At 50.5% G+C, this 18,157-nt stretch overlaps 1 protein-coding gene across 4 annotated transcripts; it reads right to left on the reverse strand.

Annotated features, from left to right (window-relative positions):
• Positions 1-316: 316 nt before the first annotated feature.
• On the reverse strand, positions 317-17,513 carry LOC136621389 (RNA-binding protein 5). Of its 4 annotated transcripts, none has more exons than XM_066596863.1 (24): positions 17,413-17,513; positions 13,713-13,785; positions 10,106-10,271; positions 9,835-9,999; positions 9,113-9,182; positions 8,510-8,583; positions 7,047-7,130; positions 6,862-6,922; positions 6,616-6,681; positions 6,075-6,253; positions 5,899-5,996; positions 3,590-3,677; positions 3,372-3,446; positions 3,144-3,290; positions 2,754-2,859; positions 2,576-2,667; positions 2,303-2,482; positions 2,068-2,214; positions 1,913-1,990; positions 1,657-1,839; positions 1,503-1,577; positions 1,267-1,364; positions 1,059-1,188; positions 317-748 (listed from the first exon to the last, which is right to left on the reverse strand). In XM_066596863.1, the coding sequence occupies exons 2-24, from the start codon at positions 13,727-13,729 to the stop codon at positions 623-625; spliced, it is 2,505 nt and encodes an 834-aa protein (XP_066452960.1). In that variant the 5' UTR covers positions 13,730-13,785; positions 17,413-17,513; the 3' UTR covers positions 317-622. The 4 variants fall into 4 exon arrangements, with proteins under 4 accessions (XP_066452960.1, XP_066452959.1, XP_066452957.1 ...); XM_066596862.1 differs by having other exon boundaries at positions 17,308-17,459; XM_066596860.1 differs by lacking the exon at positions 17,413-17,513 and adding an exon at positions 17,269-17,403 and having other exon boundaries at positions 6,075-6,235.
• Positions 17,514-18,157: the final 644 nt, after the last annotated feature.

The raw sequence follows: 18,157 nt of genomic DNA on the forward strand, positions 1-18,157 counted from the left end.
ACTGGAGACACCGAATCCGTCACTCACTGAACCTACAGATCACACCGTGAGACGTATCTTACAAGCAGCCGTACAAGAGCTGTCATTGCATTGGTTACTATGGGCTTCAACATCATTACACCGATGATTTGGACACCATCTAAAGTGGCTGAACTGCAGACGATCCGATCATGTGAGCTGCTCTAAGCAGATACTTCCTGCTGCATTTGTAGGCAGTAATGGAAGTGTCGCTGCACTGCTGAACATGTTGTTCTATGCTGCCACCTGGTGGTCAATTTGCAGTCTGCACTGCATCGTCAAAGTAAAAGTAGCCAGATTTTGCTTCAAAATTTATTTCTTTGGGAAAAAAAAAAAAAAAAATGTACAAATTTCATTCTGTATAAAGGTCGACGGTCGGCCTGTGACGAGCCGCCATTACTGAGCGGACACAGGTCACCCCCCCCCCCCAACATACAAACATCTCACAAAACAAAAAACATATTTACACTGTACATGTAATAATACATATTTACAGGTGCTGCTCCAGTGCTCTGTGGGAGGGGGTGGTGGTGGTCTCTTCTGCTCACTCCACTCTCCACGTCTGCCCCCATAAAAAGTTTATAGTTCATATTTGCTGCTCTATTCAGTCCATCTCTGTGAACCGTGCAAACATGGCTTTCCTGACAGCTTCCTTGTAAGAATCTGATGTGTTGACTCCATAGGAACTTCCTTTTGCCCCCAGCCCTGCACCCCTCATCCTGACCTGTGCCTGCAAACAAATGACACAATTAGTACACAATGAGAAACTATTGTATTACCGGCAGAGAATCCCCCAAACAAAGGGGGAAGGCTTCCACAAACAGCAAGTACAAGGTGGCGGCGTTCAACAACATGAAGAATCCCTGCACTATTCACCTGACGAAAGGGTTACATGCAGCGCTGGACACTGATCAGCATGTGCAGAACCTAATGGGAGGGTTACATGCAGTGCAGGACCTCTGTGAGACAGTGGTTTCCCCTGGACACTGTCCAGTGTGCACCTATATGATCACTGGGGTAATATCTTGCTGGACTCTCACCTGGATGGGGGCAGTGATTCCTTGACTTTTCCGGCCGAGCCCCGAGCCCTCCTTCCAGCCCATTGCTTGCAGCATTTTGTTACCTATATTACTAGTATCAATCCCATCCTTAGTCGGCTGCTCATAGTTCCTGTAAAACAGAGAAATAGATGAGTGCTAATAATGGCAGCAGCGGTCTTTACTGCACTCAGCACTTGCTGATACTCACACTACGCCAGCATCATACTGCTTCTTGCGCTTTGGCTCTGGTGGTTCTGGAATGCCGTATTTTTCCCTCCTCTCTGCTGCTCGGTCGCGGTATTTTGCCTGTGTGACAGAAAGCCATGATTAACATCCCGTAACATCACACTTGATATACAGCCCCAGTTACACCCCCCTCATATAACACAAGCAGCGGAGAGCGCTCCATATCTTATATCATGAGGTCTAAGATGTCGTACTCACCTCTCTCTCACGCAGCTCTAGAGCTTCGAGGTCTTGATCAGAGAGTCTGGATCTCCTATACACGTCCAGGTTTTGCTGAAGACAACAGTGGGAGTTAGCATCCAATATTGACTGCACCGGTCAATACAAGAATACGGAGCAATCATGAACTTACCTTGTGTAGGTCTGACAGCTGCTGATGCCTCGTCAGGGCATCTTTGTTTGGAAACTGCCTGCGGCACAGTAAGCATGCCAACTTCTTCCAATCTGTTAGCTTTTCCTCATCCAGCATTCCTTGCAGCCTATCTGTTTCTTCTTCATTGTCACTGTCACCACTGTAAGCTGCAACCAGTGCCCGCTGCACAGACAGAGGCATTAAATGACTGAGCTACAAAAGTTGACAAAGCTAAGAGACTCTGAGAACAACTCACCTTAGGTGGCTTCTCCTCCTCAGCATTTACCATCATCATCATGTCTGGCAGAATCTGTCTTTCTAACAGCGCACCTTGCTGTGGAGAAAGGAAACCATTAAGATTCGGCCAACAAAGAAGCTCTCCAGGAATGTGGGAGAAAACAGAACACACACCTTCTTCTCAAACAAGGCAAAGCCTGCATCTGCAGCTGCAGACTCCTTCCTCTCCTCATCACGGGCACTCAGAGGCTGGAAGCTGTTCTTAAAGTTTTCCTTCTGCTTGTTTAAGCTCTTTGCCCAACGCTCCATATCTTTGGCAATCTGGGGTAGATCAAGAAGAACCAAAATTGTGAGTCACACAGACTAGCGTCGGGGTAGCGATACATTAGTCTGCCTGGGTAATATCTACCTGCTGGGCAGTTTTGCTTTTTGGCTTTTCTTTCTTCTCCTTGGCTTCCTTACTCCCTGCGGTGGCTGCTGTCCCATTTGTTGGTGTTGTGCTTTGTCCTGCTCCATCCACCGCCGGTAGGTATGTCTGTTTCTCACCATCCCAGTACAGATATTGCTGGCTTGCAGAGTTGTAGTAATACTGCAGTGAGAAATATTACAGGAAGTTTATAGATCATCCATATCTCTCTCATCCGTAAAGGAGATATGACAAACTTCAATGGCAAGAATGTACCTGAGAATTGGGATCATAATAGAGACCGGTCTGAGGGTCATAGTAGTATCCAGACGATTCGTCGTACTGATATGTGGATGTATCTGGAACAGCTGCCAAATACAAGGAACAGCTGGTTACATAGGGCTCCATCATTTGTGAACTGGGCAGGAACAATACCCAAGAGTAGAGCACATACCGTACTTCACGCCAGGAATGATGGAGTTAGGAGTGGTCGGTGTTTCTTCTGTACTGGCAGCCGCCGTGGTGGTTGTGCTGGCAGCAGCACTTGTGCTCGGCTGTGTCTAGATAGAGGATATCACATTGGTAAATCTGATTCGGTTACCTTTCGAGGTTCAGTGGGAAAAAAAAAATAGGGATGGCAGTTTCTTTAGAAAACAAAGGGCTCATTATGCTGGGTGAATTTTGGGTGATGTACTGGTCATTCTGATTTTATATTCTTTACAGAATTAATATGGCCTTTAGTATAATGCGATATATTAAGTCCATTTAGTACATTTCCCTTATGATATATTGTGTTGAAAATGCATATCAATAGTGCGCCTCAATCACCAAGCCCGACACTTACCGGAGATCCAGGCTGTTGATAAAGCTGCGGACTTTGAACCACCACTGCAGCAGTGGTGGTAGTGGTTGCTGGTGCGCTGCCTTCTGCTGGTGCAGTGGCTCCCTGCTCTGCTCCTCCGTTCTGAGACTGGTACAACTGCTGGTATTCCTGAGAGTACCAAGATGGTAAACATCAATGCTGCTGTGATAAGTTACACACAAATATACCTCCTGGCCTGAAAACACCTACCTGTCCATATGATGAATATCCTTCTTGCCCTTGCTGTGCAAATCCATATTCTGCATTGTCCCCGCTTTGTTGAGCCTAAAACAAAGTATAACAAGTTACAAATTGCATCTTGCAGCAATGACATTGATGCAGATTATTAGTAATCAAAAATATGGAGACTGGAGCAAACGAGACTGATCCATGCTCTAGTGACTGAGATTATAGCAATAGACACTCACCTGTGTGGATGACCACTGAGCTGCGGCAATGGCTGTGCTTGCTACTGAAAACGCGCTGACCCTGTTCCCTTCCGGCATTACAAAATCCCTGCAAAATAGAAGGGAAAATATAAGCTTATAATGCTCCTCACTCTGGTGACAGCAGCCATTACAGTCCAACACGGGATAGATTCACCACAATAGAAATGCTGGACACTATGATTGGCACCTGCTGGAACAGGTGAGCAGATAACAGACCTATATTGCATGGCATCTCACGATCTAGAGTAGATTCCAGACAGCAGAACCCAGTAGTGGGCCGAGGGACACACCAAGGATCTCCATCATTCATCTACACCGTACAGTATTTAAATGTGCTTTTTACATATAATCACAGGACAGGTAAGAAATGTCTGATCACTGGAGGTCTGACAGCTGGGACTGTCAGTCATCCCAAGATCAGCGCACCTAAATGCCCCATGTGAAAGCGGGGGCAGTGTGCATGCATGACCACCACTCCATTCACTTGTATGGGACAGGTGCAGATCAATGTGCTGAGCAATCCCCCTTTGTTTCATAGAAGTGAGCAGAGCACTGGTTATGCATTCGCATTGCCGCTTCATTCATTCGGGGCATTCAGGCTGCGCTGGACTTCAGATCGCTGGAGATACCAATGATCAGACATTTATCCCCATATCCTGTGGTTAGCGGATAAATGCCTTTAATGAAGAAAAAAAAACACAACATTTAACCCCTTAATGACGCGGGCATTTATCTTTTTCCATTTTCGTTTTTTCCTCCCCCCTTTAAAAAAATCATAACTCCTTTATTTATCCATCGACGTCGCTGTATGAGGGCTTGTTTTTTGCGGGACGAGTTGTATTTTTCAATGGTGCTATTTAAAGTACCATATAATGTACTGAAAAACTTTTAAAAAATTCTAAGTGGAGTAAAATGAAAAAAAAACGACATTTTGCCATCTTTTAGTGCGTCTTGCTTCTACGGCGCACAAATGGCAACAAAAACGACATGATAACTTTATTCTATGGGTCGGTACGATTACTACGATGCCAAACTAGTATAGGTTTTTTTTTACTATACTCTTTTTTTTTTAAAGACATAAAATTTTTTTCAATTATTTTCTGCGGTCATTTTGTGCGCGCAATAACTTTTTTATTTTTCCGTTGACGTAGTTGAGCAAGGTTTCATTTTTTGCGGGATGTCCTGTAGTTTCTGATAGTACCGTTTTGGAATACATACGACTTTTTGATCGCTTTTTATTGCGTTTTTTCTGGGAGACAGGGTAACTAAAAAAATGCATTTCTGGCATTCTTCATTTCTTTTTTCGAACGACGTTCACCGTGCGGGAAAAATTATGTGGTACTTTGATAGTTCGGACTTTTACGGACGCGGTGATACCAAATACATATTTTTAATTTATTATTTAGATTTTTTAATAATAGATATGGCAAAAGGGGGGTGATTTAAACTTTTACAACTTTTTTTTTTTTCAATTAAAAAAAAACTTTATTGATTTTTTTTTTTACTTTACTTTGAAGTCTCCCTGGGGGACTTTAAGATGCGATGCTTTGATCGCTCCTGCAGTATGACGTAATGCTATAGCATTACGTCATATTGCTTTTTGACAGGCAGCCTATGAAGCCACCCCACGGGGACGGCTTGATAGGCAGTCTGCTAAGGCAGCCCTGGGGCCTTTCATTAGGCCCCCGGCTGCCATGACACATGCACGGCTCTCCCGATCTCACCGCGGGGGGGCCGTGCGGGACCCCCGAACATCGTTCGGGGGATTTAAATGCCGCTGTCAGAATTGACAGCGGCATTTAAATGGTTAATAGCCGCGATCGGCCGCGCGCGGCTATTGCCCGCGGATGTCAGCTGTTATAAACAGCTGATGCCCGCACTGTATGAAGAGAGGTTGCATCGCAACCTCTTCATACATACCCCGACGCTCCATGACGTACCAGGTACGTCATTGGTCGTTAAGGGGTTAAAGGAGTTTTCCCATCTAAAATTGCTTCACAGCCACTCTGTACTTCCTGGTTGTTGCTGCAGCCAACCATGGGCTGTAGAAGCTCACTGCTATGGCCAGCGATCGGCTGAGGAAGCACATGTCCTGGTCAGTAGCAACCAGGAAGGACAGCGTGATTGCGTAGCCATTTTAAAGTAGTGGTAAAACCCCTTTATGAATTAGAAGCTGATAAGTGAAAGTAACATCATGTATTACTATGTAAAGGAGGCGGTACAACAACTATTCCACACATTACTACCACTAATATTTGACATTATCCGTTTATTTAGACAGAACTCACTTTCTGGCACTCTTGGCAAAATCCACTCCAATTGTTTTCCCATCAACTTTGAGAGGAGGATGAAGAGTCTGGAGGATCTGCAGCAGCTGCGACGCTTCCTGTAGGAAAAGATTATGTGTTATCCTCCATAGAGCATCGATATATAAAATATGATGAATCGCAAGGTGAATATTTACCAGTGCAGAGGGCAGCTGCAGAAAGGCAAATCCTCTGTTTTGTTGAGTCTGCTTGTCTTTGATTAGCCGGATGTTGCTCACCACCAGCGACACATAAGGAGCCAGGGCAGCCAGGATGGACTCCACCACAGTGTGTGGCCCGATGTTACGCAGGATGATGGCTGAGGATACATAGCCACCTAATAAGGTTACACCCAGCTGTCTGCAAAAGCGGGGTGACTTCCAAAGCAGACTAAGCAGCCCCTTCTACAATCAACTAATGAAGTTAACTCCCTCATTGCATAAACCAGACAGCATCAGGCCAATACCCCCAACTGTCATAATATCCATACATGTCGCTTAAGTCACCCGTTTTCCTTTAGAGTGCACTCCCATATCAGTTATATTAAGGGGGGGGGGGGGGGGGGGGGGTCACTCTGTACCCCAGGATTTACAGCAGAGCTCTGATCAGAGCACTTTTTGCAACTCTGTACAACACTGTGAAAACACTTGTATGTAAAACCAATGTTGGACCTTTATGTAAAGCATCAGAAACACTTACTGTCACTGTAGTAATCAGCAGACTGAGGAGCGTCCGAGGCTCCCGGAGGTGCCTCAACATCAGATTCTGCAGAGCACAAAAGAAGCAATTTTAAAACATGGAAGCCTCATATAACACTTTGCATTACTGAAGTCAAAATGTGCTCTAGAGCTGATCATTTAATACAGCGGGAGAATAGGGCAATGCTTAAAATAAAGAACAGTCCGAGACACCAGGGAGCCACGAACCGACAGAACAAACACTCACCAGTTTTGGCAGCTCCGCAGCGGAAGCATTTTAGTCTTCTTCGAAAGTTGTAGAGGCCACACTATAAAACCAGAGGGTCTTGCAGTTAATATTTATTAGTCGGTTGCCCCAAAGCCAATCCCTACCACCCCACAACCAATCCCCCACTGTTCTGTCGTGACTATTTGTCGCCGGCATGAACTCACCTTGTTACACAGCCAGTCCTCGAACTTGGGGCGGGGATTGCTGTAATGCATAGCGATAGTCTTCCCCTGGATCACCAGCTTCTTCTGCAAGAACATAAAAAGTTAAAAGTTATTCCTAGCATCGTGACAAGTTGATGTCTATCCCCCGGCGGAGGGGAATGGGCTCCCGACTAAAGTGGACGGCAACGTGGGGAAGGACCACCCACTGCCAACTAAATGCTTTGCCAGCCCCCACCACAAGGGGTGGATAGAGAAAAGGGATTCAGAGGCGCACAGAGCTGCCGATGGAAGAAACAGAAAGAGTGGGGGGTAGGTAAAGTCAAGGGCAGGGGTCTCCAGAAAGAGATGGAAGTCTTAATACTGCACGCAGTATTCCCAATCTTTGAATATGGCATCTGTTTAACAAGGCTGTAAATACATATGCGATTATTAGCGGTGGTCCCCTCATGGCCTTGACCACTTCTTAAAGCCACAGGGCCAAATTATGCAACCTCTTCTAGCGCTGGAAGGGTCAAGATGAGGAAACCATGAACAAGATTTGTCTGGGTACACGGATACTATGACTGTAACAGAGGCAGCACCCTCCCCGCAAGCCCACCACTCCCAACCATGCAATCAAGCTTCAGTATAGGGGAAAAGGGGACTCGAGAAACTGACTTCTCAGCATTATTCTGCAAGTTATTTGAATGAAGAGATGGGATTAAGTCACAGCTCTGCAGTTAACGGATGCTGCTCATTACAATTACTAGGGTTGTACAGTCACACTGTGGTTTAATATTCCTTCCCTGCCGACTATTACTAGCCTACCTGGACTATTATTAAATGGACTTCAGGAGCCCAGGAGGGATTTATCAGTAGACTATAATCCCCGAGTGTCTGGCTCCAATCACATCAATGTACATACCCATCTAAGCTGAATAATAATGACCCCTGACTGGTACCTCCCAGTGCTGCCCATGTGGAGTTATTACAGAACATGTGTCTGTCAGATGTACTCAGCAGTAACCCAGGGAGAGGGGGGACCTGCATATCATACAGACCGTACGCTGGGGCTCTGCGTACATTAAAGAGCTGCTCATCCACCGCACACAACGGTGCGCACAGTAACGTGGGTTAAGTGAAATATGAAATTTTGGGGCAGCTGCTACAAAATTAACATGAACTACAATATGGTAGCCAAGGTCCATGTAGGAGGAATAACCTTAATGAAAAGGTTGTCATGCTTATAAAAGTTATCACTGATCTGCTTGGAGGACTCTCAGATAATAATTGGTAAATATTCTCTAAGCAGAGAGCTTTAATGTACATAGAGCATGTCCCCCGTGATCATGATCACCTGGAACCTGAACACCTCTCTCCCTTCACCCCCTCCCCCCATCCTCGTTCTGCTTTTCGATCTTGGTTACAGACATATGTCATGTGCCATTTCTCAGGAGTATTCTAGACTTGGCGAGTGAAGCAACCTGATTGGCTTCCATCCAGCTGGTAGCATCTTGCAAGTGATAAAACTCCACGAAGGCGAAACCGCGGCTTAAACCTAGAGACAGCATTCAGATATAGACGGGATACTAGTGTTAGTCACTTCCTTTTACAGAAAACACAGCTGCATCTCTCCATCTGACAAAGCCCATGGTTCTAGCAGTGCTTTATGGCATGGCCTCCATGGGTGCAGTCCTGTTACCTGTCTTACAGGAGTTGCCATGAAAAGGAACCTCTATAACATCCCCAGCAAACTACACATTTCACCACCCGGACTGAAGGGCTATCAGAAGGCAGCAGACCACATGCTGGAGAAAAGAGCAATAACAGGCTTTCTGCTGACATAAAGGTGGTGAACAAGAAGACATCATATCCCAACACATCTACTTACCAAACCCACACAGAAAAACTATGCAGACTATACAAAAGGTCTAAATAAGAGAGGTTCCTTATCCATGGCAAGTCCATTCAGTACCTGATGGTGTATGGGGGTGAAGAGGGGTCTAGTCCCCAGGGAAAAGCAATCTCAAAGGGTGGGAACATAGAACAAGTGGGAATGCACCACGTCACGCCGGATAGAACCTCACCTGTCTTTCTCTTCATCAGCCTCACGTCTGCAGGCTGAGGGCCTTCAAAGGACTCCACCAATTCTCGAATCTAAAAAAAGTGTCGGCAAAAGGGGAAAATGTTTAAGAAAAGGCAAATGTGACTAAAAGCAGATAGACCGCAAAATGAAACTGTTCTCATATATAGAAGGGTTTTCTGTACAACTGCAGCTCAATAGTAATACAATCACTTCAGAGGAATGGTTCAGCTGCAGGAAGCATGGCAGCGATCCTGAACAGCTGTACATCCCACCAAGAACCCACACAAGGTTTACTAGCAGTGATCCTGCAATCTATGGCAGCTCTACATAGCTGATAATTCTCACATAGAGAATATAATAAATCCACAATCCTAGCCCACAGGCTCACACAACACGAGACTTGGATTATGTGAATTTACCCCCAAATTGTGCTGCAGTGAAATGCATCAATTGTATTAAGAGGCACACGCTACGGTCGCTCTGTGCCAAAGAGTCATGCCCTGTAAGCTATAAGCTGGCATTGATTTGCACTACAATATACAGCGGCTTCCAGTATAAATCATTGTTAAATTTGATAGGCTGTCAACTTTTAGAAAAAGTGGCAAGAATGTTAAAAAAAAAGGGAGCCAATTTTTATGAAAGTATGGCCTGCACTGAAAATATACAGCGCTCGACAATAAAACTACTTCACCAATAACCACAGCTGATATTTTGCGCACTCACGTCACTCTCACTAATGTTTATAGGGAGACCTCGCAGCATAATGGTCTTGCTCTCCTTCTCATCCATATAATAATCATTCCGGTAGTCGTGGTCCATGTAGTCACCATCTGAATGGTAACCATCTTCAGAGCGGTCGCTGTTCCTCCTCTCACGATCTCTGTCTCGCTGGAAGGACGAGAGGTTTTATTACGGTACATGCTGGGATGTTTGTGCTGCACACGACGACTATACTATTATACTGCCAGGTGACAGTTTTACTTGCAGCACTTACGTCAGGACTGTCATAATCTCTGTAATCGTCATATCTATCGTCACGGTCATCCCGGTATCTTTTGTAGTCGTTAGAGTCTCTGCGCCTGTTTCTCGACACCCTCTCATCACGATCATCTCTGTCAAACGCTGATCCGTATCGCCCGCTGCGCTCACTGCGGCTCACACTGTAAAACAAGACAAAAACATGGCAGCATCTATCAAAAAAGTGCAAAATTGCAGTAAAGTGAGAATTAGTTTATACATCCCTACCAACATCGTTTTACATCAGACTTTACACCGAAGGTTTCTTCTATATACATCTATTATGTCCCAACGAGCGCCAATCAAGAAGAGGACTGCTTATTTGTCTGACCGTCACACAGGCCGATTCAGACAAGTTGGGGGGGGACGATCATTAGTTCCTCATACAGTTTCAAAGCTAGCAGCACATCTGGGAATGACTGCCAACAACGATTTCTGGGGCTGCAGGCTGGGTGGACGAATGTTCGTTCATCATCATCTGCCTGTGTAAAAGGCTTTAAAAGGGGTTTACTGAGCAAAAACTACTGAAGACCTCCTCAGGACAGGCCATCAAAAGTTAATAGTCGGGGATCCTTCCAACACTTCCACCTCAACACGAGAGACAGGCATGGAAGGGGAATAGCTGCTGCAACTATTGTCTCCTATGATGCACATCTAGCCCCCTGCACTAACAGCAGGGCGATCAGGCAATTGCCGGGATCCTGTGCAGTGGATCCCCAGTGGTTAACCCTTTCCAATCCACTGTCCGACGTATTCTGACATTCTGATTGAAGCCTATACAGCTCCGATGTCAGAAGATGTCTAGACAAGTATTTTTCCTCTATATTGCCGGCCGCTCTGGTGTTGGGAGCCTCTCCAGCGAGTGACATACTGCATTACTGGATTGAATTAGCAGATGGCACCATAGTATAACAGCAGAAAGAAAAAGCCCCTTAGGAAACCCCTAATCCAAAATTGGACTGGGAATACTGACAATTGGTCATCAATAGTTTTGCTCAGAAAACCCATTTAATAATACTCTTCTGTATTTTCATCTCTAGACTGTTATAGCTTTAAACCGTCCAATAATCCAGAGCATTACAGAATCAGCTGCTGTCAGACACAGGTGATGCCAGATTAAGGGAATTTTACTGCAGAAGCTACACAGCATCCTGGTCTTTATGTAGCCCAGCAAACAGATCATAAGTCCACTGTAAGATGTACTGCTGCTTTTACCACTAGGAACGGGACGGGACAGACTCTCCTATGGGATGTGTTGGACACATCTTATGTCTGTTCTACCAGACCCGCGATGGGTATAACCTGTGACCAGCGCACCTCGTGTGTCTGCTGTCTGATGTAACATACTGATCTTCACAGGATTCCGGCCCTATTGCTCCTTAGTAAAGTTTTCACCCCCTTGGTGTTTTTTTTGCCTTGTGCATTACAGGATAGAATTAAAGGATTTGGAGGGGTTGTACCATCCAGTAACACAACATGTCGACCACTCTGAAGGTTGAAAGTATTTTTCACTGTGACAAACAAGACAAAGAATATAGAACTTTAATATGCATAAATATTCACCCTGAGAGTTCATACTTTGTGGAGCTGCTCCTCTGTTGCGTTGGTGTCTCATCTCCAGATGACACAGGTTTCCTCCTCCCTGTACTTAATGCCAACCATCTTTTCTTCCATCCTGACCAGTTCTCTATACCCCCCATGATGCCACCACCAGGCGTCACTGTGGGACGTGTTCTGGGGGTGTTGGGGGCTCCACACAGCGTTTCTCATGATGTCTCCTCCGAGCAGAGAAACTTCTTCCTTGTGTTTGGGGAGTCGCCACTTAATTTTCTGGCAGCAGTTCCATAAAGCCTCCACTATATAGCGTACAGCTTATCGCGTCCTATATACAGCTCCTTCCATCTCCTCTGTATAGTGTTCAGCTTACAGCGTCCTATATACAGCACCTTCCACCTCCTCTGTATAGCGTACGGCTTATCGCGTCCTATATACAGCTACTTCCATCTTCTCTCTATAGTATACAGCTTACACTCAAGTGCCAATAGACCTGGGACAGCAATATGTAAATTGCTGAAGTGGCGTTTCCTCAGGAGATGCTTGGGAACACCCACATCTGTATAAGCTGTGAGGGGTTGTCTTGTGAGGTTGAACACTGGCCAGCGGCTCATGGAGAGGTGACATGAATTATCAGAGTTGGAACCAGACAGACAGGACATTCCATTGTGAAGATGTGTGGATATTTATCATTCCTCGATCAACAGTGCGACGTGTGTGCAGGGAATACGGCATAGATGGCATTACCAGCCACAGTGGGCAGTGTAGTGTCACCCATGGGTGCTTAATGATCCCAACTGGTGGATTCAGGATAGGATTGTCCATGTAAACAGACAAGCAACTCCAGCAGAATAACATCCACATTCAGTGCAGGAGACCCCACATGTATATCCTGCAGGTCAGTACAATGTTCTTTACCTTCCATGGCATTTAGGAGACCCACCAGAGCGCCTCTGTTACCACCACAAATACAGACAACACCTCACCTGGGCTCAGGGGGTGACTAACTGCAATGTGGCGTGGTCCAATGAGTCATGGTAGGCTGCTGGTAGGGTTAATGTGTGGTGCAGATCGCAGCTTTCAGCCAGGCACTGTGCAGGCTGGTGGTGGTTCCATACTGGTGTTCTCATGGCATGGGTTGGGTCCACTGGTCCTAACACATTATTGCCCGGTGCTTACTCCATTCCACTGCCTGGTGACTATTTGCAGCCCTTTATGTACCACCACAATGATGGGATATTCCAGCAGATAATGCACTGTGCCACCAGGCCCAAGTTGTCCATAATTGGTTGGAGGAGCATTCTGGAGTGTTCCTGTGCACGGTGCAGCCGGCGCGTTCACTCGACATGAGCCCGATCCAGCATTTATAGGATGTGGTGGAGAGGTCCATTTGTACCAGAGATCCTGCACCTACCAATACCCTGGAGCTGTGGGGGTATCCAGACGGCTCCACATCCTTCCAGACTTCTGTCCATTGGTGGAATTGATGCCATATCCAGTAGCTGCCGTTCCCCGGGCTAGAGGGGTCCTATAAGATATTAGTTCCTGTCCCGTGACTTTTGGCACGTCAGTGAATCCCCTGTACACAGACTCTTCAGAGTTCTCGTTTGTGCCTTTGCCGTTTCTGGTTCGGCCTGTGACCTTTTGTGGCAGCTCCTCTCTCCATGCCGGTATACTGCATGTAACGGTCTGTGTCTCACCCGTCTGGTCTTCGTGTTGTAGAACAGGGGTGTTATACTGACATGTGACACTAGGATTTCACACGTGACTTCTGAAGGCAATTGGTTGAAGACCTTGTTTAGGGGTTCACTAGGGGGTTAATATATTTGTACTCAGTTTTCTGTTTTTATTTATTAAACAAGATATTTCCTCCCTCCTCTGTATTGTCTGCGCTCCATTACAATGAATCTATATTAAATCCATCATAATGCAACAAAACGGGAAACACTGGAGGGGATGAATGCCTGAATTTAGCTGCAGCCCTGAGAATAGAGATCCACACAGTGGCTGTGCAGAGGCGTCTGACTTACCGCTTATCCGAGCCCATATCCGCCCTCCACGTGTACAGGCTGGATTCCCTCAAGGTTGGTATGGCTGATCCGGCTGAACATGGAAGAGAAGAGTAACTCCAGTCAGTTCCTGAACCTCCACCTGCGGGTAACACTGCTGTACTACATCTACCCGCGGGACTAATGGTATAGAAGAGGCATCCTACAAGGCGGATATAAGCCACGATAACCTAATGCCCACAATGTGACTATCATCCATGAGAAGATGTAAAGAGCAACTGACAGCCCAGAGGAGCAACGTGAGACGATGCTGAGAGACAAGTCATACGGACGCTGCAGGCATCTGGCTGGATCGCAGTAAGCAGACCCCCCCACCACCACCTGGGACTCGGCCGCAGCAGACCACATCACTGCATACTGGGGGAGGGGCGGACCCGACCGCACTGCTATATGCACGTAGGAAGCTGTGAGGGGGCTGCTGACTGCACACCGATAGGAGGGAGCAGGAGGAGGTGATAACATTATGTAACAATAATAAAGGAAGATGTGAAGTATCTACACAACAGCTGCCATCCCATAATCACACGTGTAACCCCGGGAAACACACAGCAGATCAACTCTATAGTCAATTCAGCAACAGCAAAGAAAGTCTGCCCCCCCCCCCCCCCCGCTCGTCCCCTTCCGCCTCACAGCTGTCGTCCCCCCCACCCCCTTCCTCCTCACAGCTGCCCCCCCCGCTCGTCCCCCTCCTCCTCACAGCTGCCCCCCCCGCTCGTCCCCCTCCTCCTCACAGCTGCCCCCCCCCGCTCGTCCCCTTCCTCCTCACAGCCCCCCCCCCCGCTCGTCCCCTTCCTCCTCACAGCCGCCCCCCCCCCCCGCTCGTCCCCTTCCTCCTCACAGCCGCCCCCCCCCGCTCGTCCCCTTCCTCCTCACAGCTGCCCCCCCGCTCGTCCCCCTCACAGCTGCCCCCCCTCGTCCCCCTCACAGCTGCCCCCCCTCGTCCCCCTCACAGCTGCCCCCCCGTCCCCCTCACAGCTGCCCCCCCCTCGTCCCCCTCACAGCTGCCCCCCCCTCGTCCCCCTCACAGCTGCCCCCCCCAAAGCACTGCCCTCCCCCTCTGCCCCCTCAGCACTGTCACCCCCCCAACCTCCTCGCTGTGCCCTCCCCCTCTGCCCCCTCAGCACTGTCACCCCCCCAACCTCCTCGCTGTGCCCTCCCCCTCTGCCCCCTCAGCACTGTCACCCCCCCAACCTCCTCGCTGTGCCCTCCCCCTCTGCCCCCTCAGCACTGTCACCCCCCCCAACCTCCCCGCTGTGCCCTCCCCCTCAGCACTGTCACCCCCCAACCTCCCCGCTGTGCCCTCCCCCTCAGCACTGTCACCCCCCCAAGCTCCCTGCTGTGCCCCCCCTGTCCCCTCACCCTCAGCACTGTCACCCCCCCCAACCTCCCCGCTGTGCCCTCCCTCTCTGTCCCCTCAGCACTGTCACCCCCCCAACCTCCCCGCTGTGCCCTCCCCCTGTCCCCTCAGCACTGTCACCCCCCCCCCCCAACCTCCCCGCTGTGCCCTCCCCCTCAGCACTGTCACCCCCCCCAACCTCCCCGCTGTGCCCTCCCTCTGTCCCCTCAGCACTGTCACCCCCCCAACCTCCCCGCTGTGCCCTCCCCCTGTCCCCTCAGCACTGTCACCCCCCCAACCTCCCCGCTGTGCCCTCCCCCTGTCCCCTCAGCACTGTCACCCCCCCCAACCTCCCCGCTGTGCCCTCCCCCTCTGTCCCCTCAGCACTGTCACCCCCCCCCAACCTCCCCGCTGTGCCCTCCCCCTCTGTCCCCTCAGCACTATCACCCCCCCCAACCTCCCCGCTGTGCCCTCCCCCTCTGTCCCCTCAGCACTGTCACCCCCCCCAAACTCCCCGCTGTGCCCTCCCCCTCTGTCCCGTCAGCACTGTCACCCCCCCAACCTCCCCGCTGTGCCCTCCCCCTCTGTCCCCTCAGCACTGTCACCCCCCCAACCTCCCCGCTGTGCCCTCCCCCTCTGTCCCCTCAGCACTGTCACCCCCCCAACCTCCCCGCTGTGCCCTCCCCCTCTGTCCCGTCAGCACTGTCACCCCCCCAACCTCCTCGCTGTGCCCTCCCCCTCTGCCCCCTCAGCACTGTCACCCCCCAACCCCCCCCCCGCTGTGCCCCCCCTCCTGCCCTCTCAGCACTGTCACACCCCCAACCTCCCCGCTGTGGCCCCCCTCTCTGCCCTCTCAGCACTGTCACCCCCCCAACCTCCCCGCTGTGCCCCCAACTCTGCCCCCTCAGCACTGTCGCCCCCACCCAACCTTCCCGCTGTGCCCTCCCCGTCAGCACTGTCACCCCCAACCTCCTCGCTGTACCCTCCCCCTCTACCCTCAGCACTGTCCCCCCCAACCTCCCTGCTGTGCCCTCCCCCTCTACCCTCAGCAGTCCCCCCCAAACCTCCCTGCTGTGCCCTCCCCCTATGCCCCCCAGCACTGTTGCCCCCCCCAACCTCCCCGCTGTGGCCTTCCCCTCTGATCCCCCCAACCTCCCCGCTGTGCCCCCCCAGCACTGTCGACCCCCCAACCTCCCTGCTGTGCCCTTCCCCTGATCCCCCCCAACCTCCCCGCTGATCCCCCCAACCTCCCCACTGTGCCCCCCAGCAGTGTCGCTCCCCCGTTGCCCACCCAGAACTGTCACCCCCCAACCTCCCCGCTGTGCCCCCCCAGCACTGTCGCCCCCCCCCAAACTCCCCGCTGTGTCCTTCCCCTCTGATCCCCCAACCTCCCCGCTGTGTCCTTCCCTTCTGATCCCCCAACCTCCCCGCTGTGTCCCCCAGCACTGTCGCGCCCCCCAACCTCCCCGCTGTGCCCTTCCCCTCTGATCCCCCCAACCTCCCCGCTGTGCCCCCCCAGCACTGTCGCCCTTCCCCTCTGATCCCCCCAACCTCCCCGCTGTGCCCTTCCCCTCTGATCCCCCCAACCTCCCCGCTGTGCCCCCCCCCCAGCACTGTCGCCCCCCCAACCTCCCCGCTGTACCCTTCCCCTCTGATCCCAACCTCCCCGCTGTACCCCCCCAGCAGTCACCCCCCCAACCTCCCCGCTGTGCCCTTCCCCTCTGATCCCCCCTAACCTCCCCCCAGTGCCCTTCCGCTGATCCCCCCAACCTCCCCGCTGTGCTCCTCAGCACTGTCACCCCCCCCCCCACTGTGCCCTTCCCCTCTGATCCCCCCAACCTCCCCGCTGTGCCCCCCCAACACTGTCACCCCAACCTCCCCACTGTGCCCTTCCCCTCTGATCCCCCCTAACCTCTCCCCAGTGTCGCCCCCCCGCTCACCGCTGTCGCTCCCCCCCCCCCCAGACCTCCCCACGCTCACCGCTGTCGCCCCCCCCCTGCTCACCCATCGACCCCCCCCTGCTTACCCCCCCCCCAGACCTCCCCCTTGTCGATCCCCCCCTGCTCACCTCTGTCGCCCCCCTCCAGACTTCCCCCTGTCGACCCCCCAGATCTCCCCCTGCTCACCGCTGTCGTCTACCTGCACACAAATTTCGTTTGCCCCCGTCTCCCCCTCACTTGCCCCCCGTTTTCTTCACAGCTGTCCCCTCATTCTTCTTACAGCCGTTCCGTCTTCCTCCAGTGTTCTGTATCTCCTCAGATGTCGCCATGACACCTACAAGCAGCCGCACAGCCCCTCCGTGTCCTCGCCCGGCTCTGCACTCACCGTCCGCCAGCCGCTCTGGCGCAGCTTCCTCCCGCTATTCACTGTGTACACGAAATGGCGGCTATTCCACCCGTCTCCTACCCAGAGTGCAGCGCGCACAAGTCCGCACCTCGAAGATTCTAGCCTGACGCGCATGCGCGGCCTCTCTCAGCAAATAGTTGTGAAGCCTGAGATGCCGTGAGGCATTATGGGGAATGTAGTTTTCTCCGTAAGCCTGTGCTGTGATGGCGCCGGCACTTCACTGTCATTACTGCAGGGGCGACTAAACCAGCGCTGGGGGAAACTTGTAGTAACTCAGCAGAAATGGCAGAGCCCGGGTCTAGTCGGAAGCCCCTCCAATCATCTGCACCTGGAGGAGCCCTGCCGCAGCTGCTGCAGAATCACTGCGGACATCAGCAATATCTGCCCAAGCACAAATACCGTTTCCCCAAAAATAAGAAAGTGTAATATTAATTTTTGCTCCAGAAGATTTCACTTTGTTACGTATAAAGCTGCCTGGACAGTATTTAAAATGCCTTTTTTTATTAACTGTAACTACGGCTTAATTTTGGAGCAGCGCTTATATTCCAAGCATCCTCAAAAATCCTGAAAAATCATGCTAGGTCTTATTTTTAGGGAAGCGGTATATATGGAGTAATGCCCCTTTACAGTAATATCTGGTTATTACATGTCACAGCCCATATATCCGTACGGGGCATGCCTCAGGTGCTGCAGAACCTCACAAGGAGACCTGCATGCATATAGC

This window comes from Eleutherodactylus coqui, chromosome 3, assembly GCF_035609145.1.
Source record: "Eleutherodactylus coqui strain aEleCoq1 chromosome 3, aEleCoq1.hap1, whole genome shotgun sequence".
NCBI lineage: Eukaryota > Metazoa > Chordata > Amphibia > Anura > Eleutherodactylidae > Eleutherodactylus > Eleutherodactylus coqui.